The 21541-nt window shown below is 23.8% G+C and overlaps 4 protein-coding genes across 4 annotated transcripts; 2 read left to right on the top strand and 2 right to left on the bottom strand.

Moving 5' to 3' along the window:
* The first annotated feature begins 1543 nt into the window (after positions 1–1543).
* Positions 1544–3377, top strand: LOC126895421 (pleckstrin homology domain-containing family F member 2). The gene is made up of 8 exons (XM_050667258.1): positions 1544–1914; positions 1973–2037; positions 2126–2263; positions 2320–2383; positions 2452–2684; positions 2751–2919; positions 3158–3243; positions 3303–3377. The coding sequence occupies exons 1-8, from the start codon at positions 1899–1901 to the stop codon at positions 3315–3317; spliced, it is 786 nt and encodes a 261-aa protein (XP_050523215.1). The 5' UTR covers positions 1544–1898; the 3' UTR covers positions 3318–3377.
* Positions 3378–3886: 509 nt separating this feature from the next.
* On the bottom strand, positions 3887–6521 carry LOC126895420 (uncharacterized). The gene is made up of 2 exons (XM_050667257.1): positions 5344–6521; positions 3887–4178 (listed from the first exon to the last, which is right to left on the bottom strand). The coding sequence occupies exons 1-2, from the start codon at positions 6248–6250 to the stop codon at positions 4006–4008; spliced, it is 1080 nt and encodes a 359-aa protein (XP_050523214.1). The 5' UTR covers positions 6251–6521; the 3' UTR covers positions 3887–4005.
* Positions 6522–6618: 97 nt separating this feature from the next.
* On the top strand, positions 6619–19666 carry LOC126895412 (uncharacterized). The gene is made up of 20 exons (XM_050667246.1): positions 6619–6880; positions 7486–7551; positions 7876–8216; positions 9768–9939; positions 9999–10278; positions 11785–12019; positions 12083–12356; positions 13389–13600; positions 13668–13862; positions 13923–14048; positions 14197–14327; positions 14397–14522; positions 14660–14970; positions 15032–15158; positions 15328–15455; positions 15539–15732; positions 15799–15928; positions 16121–16267; positions 16328–16477; positions 19388–19666. The coding sequence occupies exons 1-20, from the start codon at positions 6824–6826 to the stop codon at positions 19388–19390; spliced, it is 3405 nt and encodes a 1134-aa protein (XP_050523203.1). The 5' UTR covers positions 6619–6823; the 3' UTR covers positions 19391–19666.
* On the bottom strand, positions 16452–19556 carry LOC126895419 (UDP-glucose 4-epimerase-like). The gene is made up of 6 exons (XM_050667256.1): positions 19317–19556; positions 18965–19255; positions 18713–18893; positions 18565–18653; positions 16664–16856; positions 16452–16590 (listed from the first exon to the last, which is right to left on the bottom strand). Exons 1-6 carry the CDS (start codon positions 19554–19556, stop codon positions 16472–16474), a joined length of 1113 nt encoding a protein of 370 aa, XP_050523213.1. The 3' UTR covers positions 16452–16471.
* Positions 19667–21541: the final 1875 nt, after the last annotated feature.

The following is a 21541-nucleotide window of genomic DNA, read 5'->3' on the forward strand; positions in this document are numbered from 1 at the left end:
TTATAGATAAAACTTGTAAGTGTAAACCAGAGGCAGTTTTAGCCTTCTTATACTGACGTAGCGCCCCAAAAAGTAACATTTTATCCAGGTATGTAATATGTTTATTTCTAGTTACTAAAAATTCAATTCAAATTTATGACAATAATAAACTATAAAAATGGTTATGCATTGAGTGTAAAGTATTGAAATTATAATTTTCTTTTAAAACTTAAGGAAATAATTTAAGGACACAATAAAAAAATTTTTTTTTATAATTTAATATTAAATATTATTTAATTAATCATTTTGACCATCGTCAAAGAGCTGTATTATACAATTAATAACAATTTTAAGAAAATAAAGTCAGATATTTTAAATAAAAAGTATTTTTGATATTTAAAACAAAAACGGTTTTACTGTTGAGCTTTCTAGAAAATCTTTATATTCCGTCTGAGTTAGAGAATATGCCATTCTCATAAGTCTCCGATTAATTCTAAAATTTATATATTAGATGTAAATTGACTTATGAATATAGAAATAAAATTTTAATAAATATTATTCATCAAAATTTAGAGACTGACCATCTTTGCAAAGAAAAACCACTTGGTCGAGGAATTTGACATTCTACAAAATATGTAGCTATTTACTGATTTATTCTCTCTAGTTATGTTCATACTGTTTTATATCAAAAGTAAAATGTTGCTAAATTAAAGTGTTACTAAAATGATTTGTGATTAAAATCAAATAACCTTTTAAGGAATTTGATAAGGTGACATTTTTTTGTCTATGACTCTCTAGAAATATAATATCCAACTTAATTAAATTATCACCCAAAATGATTAATATGAACAGAGTTCATGTAAAAGGAGAAATTACTTTTGTAGATTAAATACGTCATCAATAAGAACAAATGCTTTTACAAAAATTAATTTGTTAATTGCTTGAGATCCAATGGTCAAACGAATATGATACAGTTACTAACTTTTCTGGCGTGAAATATTAATATATAAATTGTAAATATCCAAAATTGCATTGTCCTTGTTTATATGAACTCGCCTAGATTGTTAGTTATTAAATATTCTCTTGTTAAAATACTATAGATTGTATTTGCAGAAAAATAATAACTATTTTATCATACTAGAGATTCATTTTAAATGTGCACAGTTGTTATTCACAAAAAAAATTAAACAAGTCTTATGAAATAACAGCAAACGTTACAGTCTCCTTTCCTACTTATAATAACGGAGCATTTTGGAACTATGTAATTCTATTCAATATCACTGTTAGTAGAAAAAAATTATTATCTAGTTATAACGCGGTTATGCATTTGTCAGTCAACACATACCCAAAAAAACTTTTTACTCATAAGTAGTGACTCAATACAGCTGATGAACGATGACTAATAACAATAGGGAATGGGTGTGTTTACAAGTTATCATTTATCATTCATCATTATAGTACTATTTATTATCCAATAATAGCCCAATAAAAATAATATTTAATTTTCAATTGATAAAAACAAAATGAGATCTAAACAATTCTTCTTTTATCTATTTATTCAAAAATAAGTCACTGTTTACTCCACTATTTTTCAAAAGATAACCCACTGGAATTTCACGTTTTGCGAATGAAATGAAATATTCTGATAAATTAAGTGTTTATTAATGACGCAAAATTGATAAGGATTTGATAAAATACTTTGTTTTCTGATTAAGTCATGATATTCATTGTTTTTGAATAAGAATTTTGATCGTATATTTTCATTATTATAGTTTGTTGTTAGAATAATTTCTTTATTGTAATTGTATCAATTTAATATTTTCATTTCAAATTTTGAAAAACTTTAGTTATCCCCTTTTATTTTAATCACTAAATTTTTCTTAGAAGACTATATAAGTGAATAATTAAGTGTATCAATAATGGTGGACCGATTAGGTAAGTTTAATTCTACGAATAATTTATATTTTTTGGTGTTTTTAATGTTGTATTTTAGTAAATAGCGAAGCAAATGCTCGGCGTATTACAATGGTTGAAAGTTGTTTTGGAAGTTCAGGCGAGGTAAGTTATTTATTTTGTGTAATTAATTTAGAAAAATTGCATGTAAATCAAATGATATTGATGCAATATTATTGATTTTTTCTTATAGCCATTGGCTGTACCAGGGAGAGTTTTAGTAGGTGAAGGAGTTCTGACTAAAATTTGTCGTAAGAAGCCTAAGCCTAGGCAATTTTTCTTATTCAATGATATTTTAGTTTATGGAAATATTTTAATAAATAAAAAGAAAGTAAGGTAAACCTAATTAAGAAAATGTAATACATTTTAACAATTATTTGTTCTTAGTATAATAAACAACATGTCATTCCATTGGAAGAAGTCAAATTAGAATCATTACAAGATGAAGGCCGTAAGTTTAATATTTATAGCATATTATAATATTAGGTTACTTTCATTTTTTTACAAAATTATTTCTAGAATTGCGAAATGGATGGTTAATTCGTACAGCATCAAAGTCATTTGCTGTATATGCAGCTACTTCAACAGAAAAACAAGAATGGATGGCTCATATAAATAAATGTATAGAAGATTTGCTAAGAAAAAGTGGTAAAAAAGCTGTTGAAGTTCATGCTGCTGTATGGGTACCAGATTCTGAAGCTAATGTCTGTATGCACTGCAAAAAGACCCAATTTACTGTACTCAATCGAAGAGTAAATTATTATTTATTTATAACTTTAACTTGTCTTTAACATCATTAAATAAATTTCATTTTATAGCATCATTGTCGTAACTGTGGAACAGTTGTATGCGGTCCATGTTCTAGTAAACGTTTTTTGTTACCGAATCAATCATCCAAACCACTGCGTGTGTGCCTAAATTGTTTTGATAAACTTTCTAGAGATAAAGCTCAACAAAATAGTACCAATTTAAATTATCACAAAAATTGTAAGCATAATTTTTATTAAAATTTGAGTTTTTTTTGCAATCAAGCGCAATTAGACATTAACTAGTGAAAACTAAAATATATAATTAATAGTCCTTCCAAAATTTCAGAAAAACTAAATACATAATCACCAATTTATGGTGATTATGTATATAGTTTATGGTTTAAGCTTTCTAAATATTCAATGGTTATATCATAATTAAGTAATAATACTGAGTTTTATTTTTTGTATGAATAAAGCACTAAAAGATCGTAGTGAGTCATCAGGAGAAGACGAATCTGATGATGATGATAGTTTTGTTGCATCAACTACTACTCCTGATCAGGTATATTATTTTATTTATTTATTAATATTGTCATATTTTAATAAAAAAATTTTTTTCAGCCCAAGTTCTATTGATTGTAAAAATATTGAGTATTGTATAAGTTTTACAAATACATGGAATCTATTATTTGCTAACTAACTTTGTGATTTTGATACCATCCAATTTTATTAAAAATAATCTTCCAACTTATTGTTTGTATATTAAAATAATTATAAATTTCTACACAATTTTTATTTTAATAGTACTATGTTTCAATGGAAATAATTTAATGTGATTGATTGATATTTAAATCCGAATTATATATTTGTGATATCTTGTTACAAATATTGTTTAGTAGTTATCTTTTATCAATAATATATTTTTATTTAATCTATTTTATTATAAGTAATAGCATGCTATAATTATTAGTCAACATATATTTTATTATACTAAAAGTATAAATGTCTAATTGTTTAGTATATTAAAATCTAACAAGTCAAATAATATTCTGATCTTTAGCTTGTAAGTGATTCATATGTCAGTTACTATTTTTGGAACGAATTTATTTTATAAATAATTATTCCTACATTTAACTACTTTTTGTACATTTAATTTGACTATATTTATTATTCTAGCTATATTAAAAACCACTCTGTATAAAAATTATAAGTCTAAATTTAAATTCGTTTCATTATATGAATTCATTATAATAAAAAAATATTAATAATTTTTATTACACATAAGTTATACATTTTAGAGTCAAATGTGACTAACATTAAATATTTAAAACATTAATTTAAATATAGTTGCTGTTACATCTTTGTTTATATGTTGGAATTTCTTATTATGAAGTAACATGTTAATTAGCTGTGAATGTTGTAAATCTGTTAATGGTACATTAATTTCTAATGAGTGTTTCATTATTTCTGTACACTGTTTTACATTATGCTTCACATCTGAAAAAAATTATTATAAACTAGATATACAAAAAATTACACTATGGTTACATATACAAGATTATTCTTAATATAAGCTGTTCAATTTCTCCTAATATAATGAAAATATTGAGAATTTTGTTTCTGATATTTTTGATTTATTAATCATCAAACTTTTTAAGTCTATCCCCTATTCTTTATAGGGTGAAAACTTAACTTTTTAAAATGACAATTTACATTTATTAGTAGCTTATATAATGGAAAATAATCTAATTGAGAATATTACTGGTGACAATTTTTGACCTATTATTCAGAAGTTATTAAGAATCTTAAATATAGACTAGGGTGAAGACATAAGTATGATTATTTTTATTACTATATATTATTCCATCGCCTTTTTCCTTACAACTAGGTATAAATGCGTTAATAACTTCCTAAGTACTCAACCAAAAGTTGTAGATCAGTCATTTTCTTAATGAGAATATTTTACATCGTAGAGTATGTTGCTATTGTATAAAGTTAACTCTTATAGGAAATAAGGGATGAAGTTAAAAAATGATTAATGATTGATGAATCAAAATATATATAAAAGCAAAAATAAACTTAATATTTTTATCATTATATGAGATATTGAATGGCTAAAATTAAAAGAATCATCTTGTATAAGTATTTTGTATTATTTTGCATTTAATTATTTAAATAGTATATTTTATAATTTACAGATAAAAACTAAGTTAATGTTTAAAAAATGTTTTATAATTTTTTTTTAAATATTACAGTAAATGTATTGTAAAACATTTCTAATAACATTAAATTTACATTGAACTAATAAAAATTTGAAAATTACAATTTATTTACTGATAAATTAATTTACCTATTTGATTAATTAAGAGTATCAAAAATTAATTCTTGTAAAAATAATAGTGACATTTAACACAAAATCAAAATTGCATAGAAATTTATCATTACATTATTAACTAGGTATTAGTTCAATATATTTTTTAATTTACTGTGTACAAAATAATATTTCATTTATGAAGTAAAAATTTTAATTTCTTTATTATGAAATTATATTATTGTTAAATTTTATTTTTTTACTTAAAACTATACAACTAGTAATATTATAAAATAATAAATTTTATTCTTAAGTAAAAATACTTAATAAATCTTTAAACAAAAAACTTACAATAATAATCAAATAAATTTCTTAGGATCCATTGATATGATTTTGTTTGATTATGTTTTAACATAAGAGTCATTAATTGGTAAATATGATCTATTTTATCAATCCTTAGTAGATCCCTGGTAATTATTGGTACTACATATTGAATGCTATCTATTAATTTGCTGTTCTTTTTTAGTAATTTCTCAGCTTCTAAATTATCATCAAATAATTCACTCATAAAAAAGTTCTTCCATAAGACACACATGGGATAGAAATCTCCATATTTATGTGCTATAGAAAAAACAAATTTACTAATCAAAACTACAGATGCTCCTCCTTTTGATTTTACTATACAATATACTATAGGATCTAAAATACAAGTAATTTTGAATGAATGAGTAGGATAAAACCATTCGAATACTTCTAACATTTTTAAAATATCACCATTAACCCAATATGCTTCAGCATAATGAATTCTTAAATTACTCTCTTCAATTGAATAATTATACATATTATACAATTTTTCAATTGTAATCAAACCATTTATACATCCATATTTTGAAAATATTATTAAATATTTCCTTAAAGTTCTTTCTTCTACCTTGACATTATTTTCTAAACATTTTTTCAAGTATATAACTAAATTATTAGTTTGATTAGAACTTTCTGATAGAATATCAGCTTTTATTTCAGTTTTACATTTATTGAATAATGTACTTGTTTTCCATTTATTTGTTTTCTCTTGAATGAGAACATTAGTAAAAGCATCAAATGCATCAACATGATAATTTTTTGTAGGTTTGTTCAAAGTTCCTTTTTTTGGTTCTGCTGTAGTTGAATTAGAAGCAATTAATTTAATTATTGCACCACCTATTGTTTTATGTTTTTGGTAATTATTTCCAATTCTTTTAGCACAAACAATAGACATTTAAACAAATTAACAATCTTTAAATTAAATAAAATAAAATACATTTACAAAAATGAAAATATAGTCGATATACTTATGTCTTAATTAGAAACGCATTAAATGAACCAGTGTACAACAATACTCAACCCAGTTTATTAAAATAAAGTTTCAAAATATAGTATTCTTACAGAAAGGTAATATTTATATAATCCTAATATATTCGTCTCATTTATTTAAATCAGTTACTTTTATAACTACAAATGTAACACTACAACAATATCAAATAGTAGAAAATTAGACTAGAAACATATTATTTGTTATCATCTTAAAAATAAACATTTGATAAGAATTGCAAACTGATTAAATTCATGAACCGATTTATTTTGAATTTTGAAGTTTTTATTTTTTATTTTAAATGATTACAATTTTCACTATTGCTTATTATTACTATTCTTTATTAACCATTATAATCTTATTAGATATTGGAAAATAAGTTAATTCAATTATAGGTTTTTTTTTTTAAACATTGAATTTTTGAATTTATTAATTCAGTTACAAATATACCTCTGGATTGTTATTAAAAGAAAAATTAAAATGGATTTTGAAATTAAACGAAATATAGAATCACGTAACAATATCCTGGTAGCTTCAGTTAGTATTACATAGTAAATACATTTTAACCCTCATAAAAGAGTAATTATGTAGTAACTGCATCAGTTATTGACAGTTCTGCAGTCTGACAACTTTTAAATTTGACATGTCATCAAATATTTTTTGATGATCTGAAAAATAAACTAGAGTTTCTTTAAAAATTCCTAGATTAGGATGAAGTGGTGTAGCTGTAAATGCATTTTTTAGATAAATGCAAAATTTATTATTTTTAACTTACATTTAATATGATAGCAATACATAAAAGGATACTATTCCATCTAATAAAAGAATATGCTAAATATTCTAAAAGAAAAAATTAATTTATAATTATTCCATTTGTTTACATTTACCCCACTTTACCCTATTTATAACGAGAGAGAGATTTTTTATGTATGTATAATGATCCAAACATGACTGCCAAAAACTGGTACTGTTATCCTAACTTATGCTAGCTAATGAGTGACTTAAAATAACTAATAATATCTGCAGGCATGTATATATCCAGTTACAATAAACTCTTAGTTGAGTCATTAGCTCCATGATTTAAAATTTAATTTTTACATTTTTGAATAATGATTACTGAAAAAAAATGTTATTTACTTTAGGCCATTTCTAAACTGATAAATGTGATCAAGATGAAGGTTAAAGGAAATAGAACTGATATGATCAATGTAATGTATTAAATAATTTGTTAAATAATACTAAAGTAGTTTTCTTAGGAAAGTGTGAATTTTTAGCTTTGACATATCTGTATAGTTAATTTTTATATTAGTTTATTTAAAAGATAATTGAAATAAAATCTTATGTATTAACATAGGTTTAAAATATTTATTTTTAATGTAAATGTCTGTTTTGTCTATACAACACATCAAATATAATTACTGTGTGGTATGGCATAAACTATAAATATTATGAAAAATAATTAATAAAAACATGTTTTATAAACACTTAATTATTTTTATAAATTTACTAAATATAGATAAATTATTATATAGATTCCAGAGATGCTTCAACTTCAAGAATATTGTTGCCATCAAAATCCAATCATTAGTAAAACAGCTCTTAAAGCTTTGTGTGATTTTATTTCAACTAGTGATTACCCTCCTCAGTTATTAGTGGATTGGTTAGCAGTTTTGTCATCAAGGACTAAATGCAAAACAGTATTTATTCAAGAGATTTTTGAGTTAATAAATCTTTGGCTGAAAAACGCCCAAAATTATGATATAATTATAGACACATTAGTTGATATTTTGATAGAAATAATGGATGCCAATTTAAATGAATGGAGTGTTGTTCAATTTCATTTATGGACAACTTTAAATTTGTGTGATTTAAGGTAAATATTTCTGTACTTGAGGTTTATAAGGGCCAAGCTACAATAATAAAAAAAAAATTATATTTCTATTTTCAAATAACTTTTGTATAAAAAATAAATATGTTTTTAATATTATCTGAGTTACTTTTTAAAGTAACCTCATTCTAATAAAGAAAACTTATATCATGTTACAATTATTTGTACATTTTTCTTCTAATCTAAAAAAAGAATTAACATTAAAAATAAGTCAATTCATATATACAGGGTGATTCATAAGGATAAGACACTCATTTTCTCGGTAACTATTGAAAATTTTAAATTTTTGATATGGAAAATATTGATTAATAAGTTAATGGACAAAATCATATATTACTGTTATAGCAGTAATATTAAAATTTGACTATTCTAAAAATATTCTAAACTATTTTAAAAATGTCATTACTGATATTGCAGTAATATTTTCAATGATTTCTTATGAAGGAGTAAGTTGTTCTGACACCATGCATCTCATAAAACCAGTGTTTATAAAATACGATGTCATTAACTGTCCATCAACGTGTTAATTCAAAAATCTCTACAATAATATGTAGTCAAGACATCATTTTTTTCATGCCTTCAAGTTTAAAAAACATGAACTTGAATTTTCTAAAATGGGAACTCCTATTTTGAATTTGTTATTAAGATTTAAAATAAAAATACAAACAACTTTGGTCTTATAATTTTTTTTTACCGATCAACCGTTCGTCTGTTACAGCTTGTTAAAGTTAAATAATTTTGGACTAAATTTCTATTATTATTTTATATATTAGTGACTCTTAAAATAATCGAATACTATGATAAAGTAATCTTTATTTTTGTTGACGGATATGTGTTAAAAGTTGTGGCATAACCTCATAAACTGAATTAAGTTAAATTAGTTTATGTTACACCATAGAAAATGAGTGACTCCTGTATTCAAAACAGTAAAATAATGATAGAAATTTAGTCCAAAATCATTTAACTTTAACAATCTGTTACAGACGAACGGTTGATTAGAAAAAAAAATTATAAGAGCAAAGTTGTTTGTATTTTTATTTTAAATCATAATAACAAATTCAAAATAGGAGTTCCCATTTAAGAAAATTCAAGTTAATGTTTTTTAAACTTGAAGGCATGAAAAAAAATATGTCTTCACTACATATTATTGTAGAGTTTTTTGAATTAAACAATATTTTCTTTACCAAAAATTAAAAATTTTCAATAGTTACCAAGAAAATGAGTGTCTTATCCTTAATGAATCATTCTGTATACCAAAAAAAAATTGTTTTTTTATACTGTTCTATTTTTATTATTCGAGAATGAAATGGTGTAGGCGAGTTAGTAACACAACGTTGCCTGATTCACACTATCACACTGTAATTACCCATCTCGTAGTGTATTAGGTTATAAAATGTCCTCTTTATAGATTAAAATATTGTGATATTTTCTTAGGCAAATTTTTAATGTAAATACCATTTACTTTTTTTAAACTTTAATTTACTATTTATTATTAAAATAGTTTAATACTAGTATTAATAGCTTTTAAATCTTTAGTGTTAACAGTATTGCTAAAAAGTGGTTAAATGCAACTAAGCGATTATTCAAATTTATATTTGTATCAAGTGCTCCAGTTAGTTATCGAAGTGAATTTATAAAAATATTTATTAAATTATTAAGTTATACATCTGAATATGATCTAGTATTTGACATTTATTCATGTGTGAAAGTAATAAATAATCATACAATTCATAGTATAATTTTTTAATTTTTTTTTTTACTTTTCAGATGAATAGTATAGACAATATTTTATTTTTAATAAAACTTTTAGATGATATCACTTGCATAATTCCTCTTGAATTTCATGAAACTCAATACAATTTATGTTTGTGTTGGAATGAAGTTATGGTTGCATTGATACAGAATGGTTATGAACCGTCTTTAATACTAATAAAACTTGAAACCATTTTAAAAAATTGTCCTTATACAGTTGAATACTGTTTATTGACCCTTGCAAGAATTTTAAATTTGTGCGGACAAAGTTATTTACATCAAATAGTTAACTTTGGTAATGATGAATTTTAAAAAATACTCTATTTTTATTCAGTAATATTAGCACTTTATTTACCCATATAAAATGAAATAATTATGTAACACCTATACAATTTCACATTAATTTTGTAGCAAGTATTAGATATTAATTGAGGCATTGATATGAGAAAAGTACTAAGTCATAAAAAACAAATTTTATAAAAAAAAACAATTTTAGGATTGTGTATACTAACAATAAGGCCATCTTGATATCAGTATAATAGTAGCATAATTAGGGTTTTGTTTTGGGGGATATAAATAAGAAAATTTTTGATTACACCCTTAAAGTAAAAAAAATTGTTTCTTTACAATATAAACAATTTAATGTTAAAATCTATCCCACTAGATACCTTTATTATGCCCCTACAATATAATTCATAATTTGAGTATATATAGTTCATATTCAAATTTGATTTAGTTTTATATTAAGATATTGGCATAATATACCAATAACCTATTAAAAAACATAATATGTATTTATTATAGTAAAACTTAGATTAGCAGTGGTAAACAAATTATTTTTAAATGATTCTCCTATTTAAATCAAAGATTTTATCATGAAAAACAGTGCAATAACTCTTTACAAAGTACTGGTAAAATCAGTAGCCTTGTATGTGTGTAAAGCGTGAGCTACTACAAAGTCTGATAATCTTAAAATGGCAACCTTTGAATGAAAGATATTAAGAAGAATCAATAGACCAAAAAATAACAATAAAGAAGAATATGAGATAAAAACAAACAAGGAGATTCAAGATATATACAGAGAGCTAACATCAACGGAGTCCTAATACAGTATTAGATTAAGTTGTGCCAGACACGATTGAAGATTGGAGAGATCATTTAGACAGGTTACAAGATGGATATTAAACACAAAAATACCTATAAGATGTCCTAGACAAAGATGGAAGAATTGAATGACTAAAAACCAAAAACAACTTGGGTTAGAAAATGATGAAGAACAGAGAGGCTAGTGGTTGTTGCGGCAATGGACCTAAATAGTCTGTAAAACACCCTGCAGAAGATTATTGAATTTTTTACAAAGATACAAATTTTGATTTTTCGGACTTTTGTACTTTTTCTGTGTTAAGTCTTAATCGGCTAAATTATTATTTTATTTTAGTTTTCTATGTAAGTATATAAATATTTAAAAATTACTATTCTTAAAAAAAAAAAATGTTTTTAAATAGTAGTTATGTCCTAAATTTAGGGTATATTTCCCCAAACATTAAATAAAAATGAGTTTTAATATAATAATAAAAATTTTGGGTGGGAAAAATTACATTTAGACTTGTCAATAAATTTTATTAACTTATACTACGAGTAATGTACTGAGGTATCAATATCTAAAATTAAAAAGCTTATAAAATATAAATAACCTAAAAGTAAATTCAATATTTTGCTTATAGTTGCATGTTTAATTATATTGTTATATAATTATTTTTACTTAACATTATATAAGTAACATAGTTATAACTTATTTTAGGAGTGAAAATAATCTTAGACTATGGTTGCCATAAAATTATTTCTCAGGCGTTTATAGCAAGTATTCTTCAATGGAATCAGTATAAAAAGTTTTCAATAGACTACAGTGATTCAGTGATATTGAGTATTAATTCTTCTTTTGCTAACAAGTCAAAAACATATCAAACTCATCATAGATCTTTAATACCACATTTGACAGCTGATACTCATATTATTATTACTCATAATTTAGTGAAGTAAATTTTAAAGTAATTATTAAATAAAAATGATTTAATTTTATTCCTTTTTTATTTTTATAGGTTGTGTTCAAATTTTGGTGATTCCTTATTTATTTCAAATTGGTTAGCAAAAATCCAAAAGTCTAAAATTTTATTAGAAAATTCATTATTTAGTCTTTTTTTGGCTGGCGTGTATTTATCTAAGCTATGTAATAGCACTCAACATAATACCTTATTAAATATATTAAATAAAAAATACTTGTTGCCATTAATTACTTATGCTATTGATAGAGAAACAAATTGTCATAATCGTCTAGATCTAATAAATGTAATTCCATTTACAGCTTGTTTTCAGGTTTGTTTAAAAAAAATTCTTACATATTAAAATTTATTTACACATTATTTTTGTTATTTTATATTATTATATTAGTTAGTGTACTTTAATGAAAAATTAAATAACTATCTTAGTATGTTTATTCATGTGCTTTATATTAGTCTAATTCAAATTAATTAACTATTTGTGTTTATTGTTTATAAACAGCTGAAAGGTTTGCTGCATTAACAAGATTATTTTATTTTATTTTTAGAAGTTTACTTATTAATAAAATTTTATGCAAAAGAAACAACTTTAAAATCAGAATAACAGTTATATAGAGGTGTATTTATGGAAAAGACTATTGGTACACTTAAACTAGTTTTATCAATATTTTTTAAAGCTGATATTTACAAAATATGGTTATAAAAACTTTTTATTATCACTTTGTTTTTTAGAAAAAGAATTTTCCCTAACTCGCTTAATAAGAAAAAAATTTAATTAAAAAAAACATCTAAAATATGTTCTAAATATGCTTCTGCCGATATATCCAATAATTTGTTATAGAATTATAATAAATAGAGTAAGTTTTGATTTTAATACATTTACATATAAAAATTTTTCCTTGGAAATTTTTAAATGTGAAGTTATCTAGTTGTTGCAGCATGTCCTTCAATTACTTATTTTTATTTAGTGAAAAATTATTTATATTAAATCAAATAAATAAATTTACTCTTAAAATTTTTATATGGAACAACTCCATGAGTGAAAATAATAATGCCATATAATGGTAATTTTTAATTTGAATTTTATATTCCTAACAGTTACGTTTAAACTTAATATTTAAGTTAAACTAGTTTTATACTTTGCATTAATAATTTGATTCTTTTAATAAACATAAAAAATAATAGTCATTTTAATTTATCAATATGATTTGTTTCTTTACTATTATATCCATCAACAATTTTTTTGTGCTTAAATTTAGGTAATATTTAATTTAGATAATGCATGTGTTTATAGTTAAGTTTGAAACATAATTCAATTTTTGTTAAGTTAAAAATTTTTTTATGATAGGAAAATATTCCTTTAGTAATTAATTTGATTAAACAATTGGAAGATTATAATGAAGAATCTCTTCAAATGTATAGTATCAGCATGTTTTATGATTTATGGAAAACAGAGTCTAGATGTTATAGATTTTTACTGTATAGTTTATCAAAAGACAAGTCTGGGTGGCAATGGAACATTGTAAAGTCATTTACAGTTCAGAAATTAACTAAATCAAAGTAATTATACAAAATTATGTCCATTTATCAAATAAAATTTTCTTGTCTAATAATCTTTCTATTCTAGTCCTAATTCAGACTTGGTACCAATTCATAAACAAATGCTTACATTTTACATTAAAAATAAAATGTTTTTACCTTTACAATTGACATTAGAATCATTCATAGAACTTTGTTCAGCTGAGTATTTCAGTCCGGAGATTCTCTTAGGATTAATTGATAAAAATATAATTAACATTCATCATCCTTCTATCATTGCAAGGTTTATTAGTTGTATTTTATATTTTAAAATTTATATTAATTTTTATACCTAAACTTACAGTTACTGTGAATTATTAGCTGAGTGCTCCAACCAAACATTAGATAATGAAAAACGTTTAAATTATTTGGAAAAATTATGGTCATTAACACTACATTCAAATGTCAATACTGTAAAACACGCTTTGAAGTAAAAAAAAATACAAATAATAACAATAAATTTTCTTATTATTATCATAAGCTAATGCTATATTAAATCCAATTTCCAAAAAGAATCTTTTGCAAGATAATTAAATGATATTATATTGTTCATATTACATTATTAAATTTTTTTTTAGATCATTGTGTAAAATAGGCATTGAATATATGTCTCTAAAAGTTTTACCTAAACAATTTCATGATATCCAAGATATTGTAACACAACTTGAAGATTTAGAAAAGCTTGAGTTATTCAATGGGCCTATACCAGGTTTGAGATTCTCATATAAATTATAAATGTTATGTTTATTTAATTTGTGTAATAATAAATGGATTTTAGGAGAGTGTTGGGTCAAATTTCTTCAAAACATTAATGAAAAATGTATTGAAGAAGCAATATCTATGTTATCTATTTTACTAAGGCAAGAACTAAATAAAACAATTAGATCAAGAGTACCATCTGATTGTGAGTTATTTATTTTTATACAAAGAGTGTATCAAAAATAACTTAATAATTTTAATTTTTCAAAACTCAATTGAAAATAACTTAAATCAAAAAAATAATTTATATATATATATACTTTTATATTTTTGATTTTCTAGATGAACCTAAGTCATTAAAACATTTGCCTGAAAGCAGCATTGCTCGTGGATTAATCTCTTATGTTGTCCCAAGACGTAAAAAAATGTTTAATTCTGATGAAGTTGTAAAAAACTACTGCCTTTCTGTAATAAATAGAACTGATAAACCTATGTATGCATTTGATTGGTGTTTTTTGGAAACTTATATATCAGAAGGACCTCAAAATAAATTATGGAAGGAATCTATTATTTTAATTGTCAAGCAGTCTATTACATCTACTTCAGCATTTCGTCTTTTATACAAATGTTATCAATTTCATGAATATTTTAATGTAAGAGATTGATCTTTAGTATTAATATATTAAATTTGTACTTTATAATTTTTTTTTTCAGACTGATGAAAAGAAATTGTTACTTAATACTCTAGTTAAAGTTTCTAATATTATATATCATGAATTTCAAAAACAGTTTATAATAAATGTTATTAATGATGACAAAGAAACCAATAATATCCAGTCAGGTTAATGTCAGTTTAAATATTAACAAAAATAATAATATCATTATTAAAAATTAAGAAATAATTAAAATATAAGAAATATAATTCTTGGTTATAGTGTAAAATAGGCTCGTGAATTTAAAAATTTTTTTTTTTTTTAATGACTATCTTCTATTTCATTATATTTATTTAGAGTTGTTATGCTATTATTTGAACAATTGCAAACAAATTTTACAAAACACTGAAGTACATCAAGATAATAAAAACTTTATTTGTAACATTTTTGAAAATATATGGTGCACAATTCAGTTAAACAACAAGGTTTGGATATTAATGACTGCAATAAAACTATGTGTGATGATAATTATGCAATATAAATTATACTTTGTTTAAATATTTTCCAGAAAGTTCTTGAAGTGTTTCTAAGTTGTTGTCATATATTACCAATACAAATTGTAGAAAATATGAAACCATATCCTGTTCACAAAGACTTAGTTTCTAAATTTATTATTATGTGCTGTTCTCAAAATATCATTACAAGCAATGAATCTTTTGATTCGCTTGAACAATGTATTAGAGCATCTAATCAATTTTCTCAGTCAGTATTAATACATTTTTCTAATGTAATTATGAAAAAAATTATAATTTTTAAACATTATTTCAGAACTGAAAGTTTTATTTGCAATTTGATTGTGGAAATTTTTTGTCTAGAACACTTTGTAATATATCATAATGAATTTATAAATAATTTAATGATATATTTAGTTGGCTTTCTCAAAAAATCTCAAACTAAAGTTTGTATTTTCATTTAATTTCTATAAGACTTCATGTTTTGATATATTTTTCAAAATCCATACAAATTTTATCATTAAATTATATTTATTAATTGCCGTGAAAAATTAAAAAAAGAAAAGAAATTTATATTTATAAGCTCTAACTATAATAATAATTTAACTTAAATATATTTTTTCAATTTATTGTTTTAGGAATCACTAGATTTGATGTTTTCTATTTTTGTTAGTATAATAGTGTCGCTTTCAGATTTTAACTGCCTCAGCTCTACAAATGACTTCAAAAACAAATTAATCATTTTTCCTAGTGCATTAGTTTTATTCGCTAAAAAGTCTGCACAAGTAAGATAAATATTCATTACTATCAATTTATAAGTATTCTATATATGAATATTGATTTAGACTTCTAAAATTATTGAATGGTTGAAGACTATAAAAAATGTTCAAAATATACCAGACCTATATTCCAATTTATTTAAATGTTGTTTAGCAGCATTGAAGGATGATAAATATTTTAATAATTGGAAAAATGTTCAACTGTGTTTATTAAAGGTTTGTTTTAATTATTTGATTACTAGAGAACCTATTATCACTATTTATTTTGATAGTGTTTATTTCTTCATAACCATTAGGGTTCATAGATTGCCATCTCCAGAAATCTTTACCTTAAATTAAAAATAAACAAAAAAAAAAAAAGATTTTACATAATTTATCATTATTTTTTTTAATTTAACTTACATGCATCTTCTAATGTATATTTAGTTGACCAACCAAGTTTTGTTTTTGCTAAATCACAATTAGCATACATTGAAGCAATATCTCCTTGTCTACGTGGTTCTATAGTATATGGTATTTTGACTCCTGTTACTCTTTCAAAAGTCTTAATTAATTCTAAAACTGAAGTACCTTGCCCACTTCCTAAATTATAAACCTAGAGAAAAATTAAAAAAAAAAAATCTTATATATTATGGAAAACGTTAGTAAGATCAAAACACTAATTTTAATATGATTAACTATTAAAAACTCTGAAATTGAGAAAAAAAATGATAGCAAAATGGGGATCAAACCTAGATATCTCAATGGCTGTGTGAAAACTTTCCCACCAAGTTATCCGGCAGCCATACTTACTTCTCAACTACTAAATTTAAAATGGTTGATAATTTTGTTTATTTAATTTAAAAAAATTTATTTAATAATTTTATTAACTTAATGGGCTTGATACTAATTAAGTTTGAATTAAATAATAATATAATGTTATATATATATTCTAATTTTTTTTTAATACAAGAATTATATTTTTTTATTATATACAGGATAATCTTTTAATCATAAATAAATCTTGTATGTTCATGCACTAAAAAACGAGTAATTAAGCATGCAAATATGCACAAAAATTTGGCAAAATATGCAGTTAAATATAAATTAAATAGTTCAGAAAATAAGTATTAAGAAATTTCAAAAATATGAATTATACGCACTTAAATTAAATAATGAAAAAGTTCTATAATCTGCATTAAAAATCTAAAACAATGCACTTAAAATTTGTATGGTAAATTAAAATCATATACATTGTCTAGCACAAAATGAATTTACTGATTTAAAAAAAAATAATATGTACTATTAACTTAAATAAATTAACAAAATGCCAAATTTACTCATACGTCAAAAATATACATAAACTTGCAATATAGAACTTCACAATTGTATTACTATTATTATGTAAAGGATTTGTATCTCACTTGGCATGTTTTCCTATATAGCAAAAAAAAGATAATGCATGAACATATGAGCTTTGATCATAAACTTCTCAATTATTTGTAAAATAGAATGCTGACAAAAAATGTTTGGTTCTTTTTAGTTACATATATTATTTATTAGCTATTAATTGCCTTTTAACATCATCCCTTTTGTATGGGGGTACAAACTTGATTTTTTTTAAATGACAACATATATATCTAAGTAACTTATATGATGGTAAATGACCAATCAAACAATGACTAGTAAGAACTTTGACCCATTATTTAAGAAGTTATTACAACTAAAATACAGATTTTGAGAGAGGCACAGATTACATTATGAGATTAGATTTCTAGTACAAAAGTTGTTATTGACTGGTCATTTTTATAATTAGATAACATTTTCTATGACTATTTTGGAATTTCAAAATTTAAGACTTGATTATTTAATTCTTCATTATATTTATTTTATAATTTGTTAATTAAGGAAAAATTATGATTTTATCATTAGGTTGTTTATAATAAGATTTTGGTTTGATAAATTTATTTAATTTTAAACTTGTTGTTTTTAAATATTTCAGGATAAAATAATTATTTAGTATAAAAATAAATACTTGAATTTATATAGATTAAAAAGTTATCTTTGGGAGAATAGCACAAAAGTTGATTGAGGATTCTGTAAAACATAAGCATAATACCTTTAATTTTGAAACTCAATTGCAACTTTTTTAAATGATAACATTTAAATCTTATTTTTATTTATTGATGCATATCATTTTTAAAATATATATGCATATATATATATATATATGATCGAACGATCTAACTTAAAACTTCTACAATTTTTGATCCAATAATAATTTCAATGTAATTTTTTTTTTTTTTTCTGTAAAATGTACGTACTTCTAAGTTTGAATGTTGAGATAACAATTTTTTCAATGCTGCTACATGCCCATCAGCTAAATCCATAATATGTACATAATCTCGTATACCTACAAACACAATCTTATACAAATTAGTGTATACAGTTAATATATCAAATCTCCATTACCTGTGCCATCAGGTGTGTTATAGTCATCACCAAATATTGATAAAGTAGGTTTTTTCCCAAGAGCTACTTGAGCTAAGTAGGGCATAAGATTTGAAAAATTTTTTGTTGGATTCTCTCCTATCAAACCAGATGGATGTGCACCCACTGGATTAAAATACCTCAAGCTAATTATATTCCAACACTAAACATTTCATTCATTTATTTTAAGTTTATTATCAAAAATAGTCAACAAAAAAATTTTTTTTTAATTACCGAATTAGAGCTTGTACAATCTTTTAATATTTCTTCAATAAACAATTTAGTTCGTCCATATACATTTGTAACATTTCCAGTAGGATGAACCTCAGTTATAGGCAAAAACTTCGGATTCCCGTATACAGTACATGAACTTGAAAAAACTAAATGAAAACATTTATGAGTTGCCATAACTTCCAAAAGGTTCATTGCACCCACTAAATTGTTTTTATAGTACATTAGAGGTTGTTTCATAGATTCACCAACAGACTTCATTGCAGCAAAATGAATGACACAGTCAATTTGATGCTTAAAATAATTAGAATTTTATAATTAATGATATAATTTTAAATTCAATTTACCACTTTACCTTTTTAAATATGTTATCTAGTTGCTCTATATTAAGTAAACTGCATTTATAGAATACTATTTTCTTTCCAGTAATTTGACTGACTCTATCCAAACTGGCTGCTGAATCTTTATGTTCTACACTGTTGGCGAAATTATCAATTGCTACTACATCGTATCCAGCTTCTAAAAGTGACAAAACACAATGACTACCAATGTATCCAGCACCCCCAGTAACAAATATTGTTTTAATGTTAGTCATTATAAACGCTATATTATTTTTTATTAAGTTAATTATTTTGTAAATATATGTTGACACGTAAAACTAATGAAATGTGTTTATGTAAAAAATAAAAAGTATTCTAGTAATAACTGTATTTGTTTTATATGCGTGGATTGTACAAAATTTTATGACAACAGCAATAATATTATTTTATATTTTAGGATTATGCTACGAAGTTATTTTAAATGTCTGTAGCGACTTCAACGATGTGTATAGAAACGAATCACTATAAGTCCTTGGCCTTGCACGAGACTGTTTAAGAATAGTGAGGATTAAAGATATTTGCCTGACGATTACTGTAGTTGTAATGTAATGTATTGTGTAGTGCAATTTATTTCGGGGGAGGGAGTGAAAACGTCATACCTAATTATTTATGTCGTCCTGTATTCCAAACAGGTTTTGCTACTTTATTTGATTACTACTGGAATCACAATGGACGTTATCGATTTCTTAGAGTTAGTATAATTATTTTGCAATACTTCTAATAATTCATATGTAATAAATCAACATGGAACGTTTTTTATTATTAATCCATTATTTTTTACACCGATTGCGAATTTGTAAAAATAAAATGTCGGTAAAAAATATTTAAAAAGTTATAGTACTTTAAAGTTTGCATATAATGCTATTATCAGGTCATGAACACTCCATTAATATTCTTCCGAATGTAGTTTTTGTCTACAATTTATAAAGGGAAAGTGCTCAAATTGAGAGTACCTTTAATTAAAATTGTTAATTTGAAAACACGGAAATTTCTAACACATCTTTCTTACGATTTAATTCAATATTTCTGTGTTCTAATTTGCATTTTTCAAACAAATATTAGTTAGAGAAAATTTTGTGGTCACCTACACCTACCGGGTTCGGTAGGCTTTTGTTTTCTTCTTTTTAAAGAAAATTGATTAAAATAAGTATTTTTCAAATTTTTATTAAATGATCAATATATTAAACCAAGATCCTTAGCTTTGTATCAAAACTAAAAATGGTTTAATTTATATAATAATATTATATTATAATTTTTCAAACACACAAAAATTATAAAACCCTAAAAATCTCAATGTCCCGATTGGGTTGCTCTACAGACAAATCTGGCACTGTTCACAATGGTTATATGAAATAGTGATAGGTAGATCGTCCCCTCTTCGAAGTTGCTTTTTTAAAAGTTTATGCAGAGTTTTGTTGATTATGATAGAATTAACATAATTATGTTAAAATATATGTATTAAAATACATCTTTAATATATCTGTGGACTAAAATATATGAGTATTTTTTTAAATAAAAAGTTCTATATTTAGATATAAGTCACCTTCTTTTTAGTTATTATTGCTCCTGGTTAAAAAATTGGTTAAACCGCTGTTGACTATTGATAACCTCTTATATTAAGCCGCATTTGTTGCTGTGGACTCTCGGATTGATGATTACGTCCCAACTGCAAAAGACGATGGAACAACAAACTACTATAGTTATTTTCCAGTGTATACATCAGACTAAACTTTGATTTAAAATGGTGTGAAACTAGCCATCTGGTAAATAACCAAAATCGAAAAAAAAAATGAAATAAATATAACAGCAAAATAAAGTAAACAAAAAAAATGAAAGATTTGTTCAAGGAACCATAAAATTTGGAAAATTATCAAATTCTCGTGAATTCTTTATTTATTCATCACGAATCTTCGTGAAACTTCATAAGGAGCGTTTCCAATGCAATAAAGATTGTCAGCTACTGTAACTAATCGTGTTATATTTTTTCATCAAAGGTCTATTCAATAGACTCTATTGTTAGCAGACGCTGACTTATCAGCCTCTTAATACTTAAAGGCGGGACTGAGAGAATGAGTGTTTATCGTCGTGGACCGTATGTGTCACAAGTCAAACTCGTCTCCAATCAAGTGGATCATACGTCAATAGTTTATCGTCGTCCAATCAACTTGTCCATGCTTTTATCGTAACTCAAAAATAAAAT

This window comes from Daktulosphaira vitifoliae, unplaced genomic scaffold, assembly GCF_025091365.1.
Source record: "Daktulosphaira vitifoliae isolate Bord-2020 unplaced genomic scaffold, ASM2509136v1 Scaffold_1, whole genome shotgun sequence".
In the NCBI taxonomy this organism is placed as follows: Eukaryota; Metazoa; Arthropoda; class Insecta; order Hemiptera; family Phylloxeridae; genus Daktulosphaira; species Daktulosphaira vitifoliae.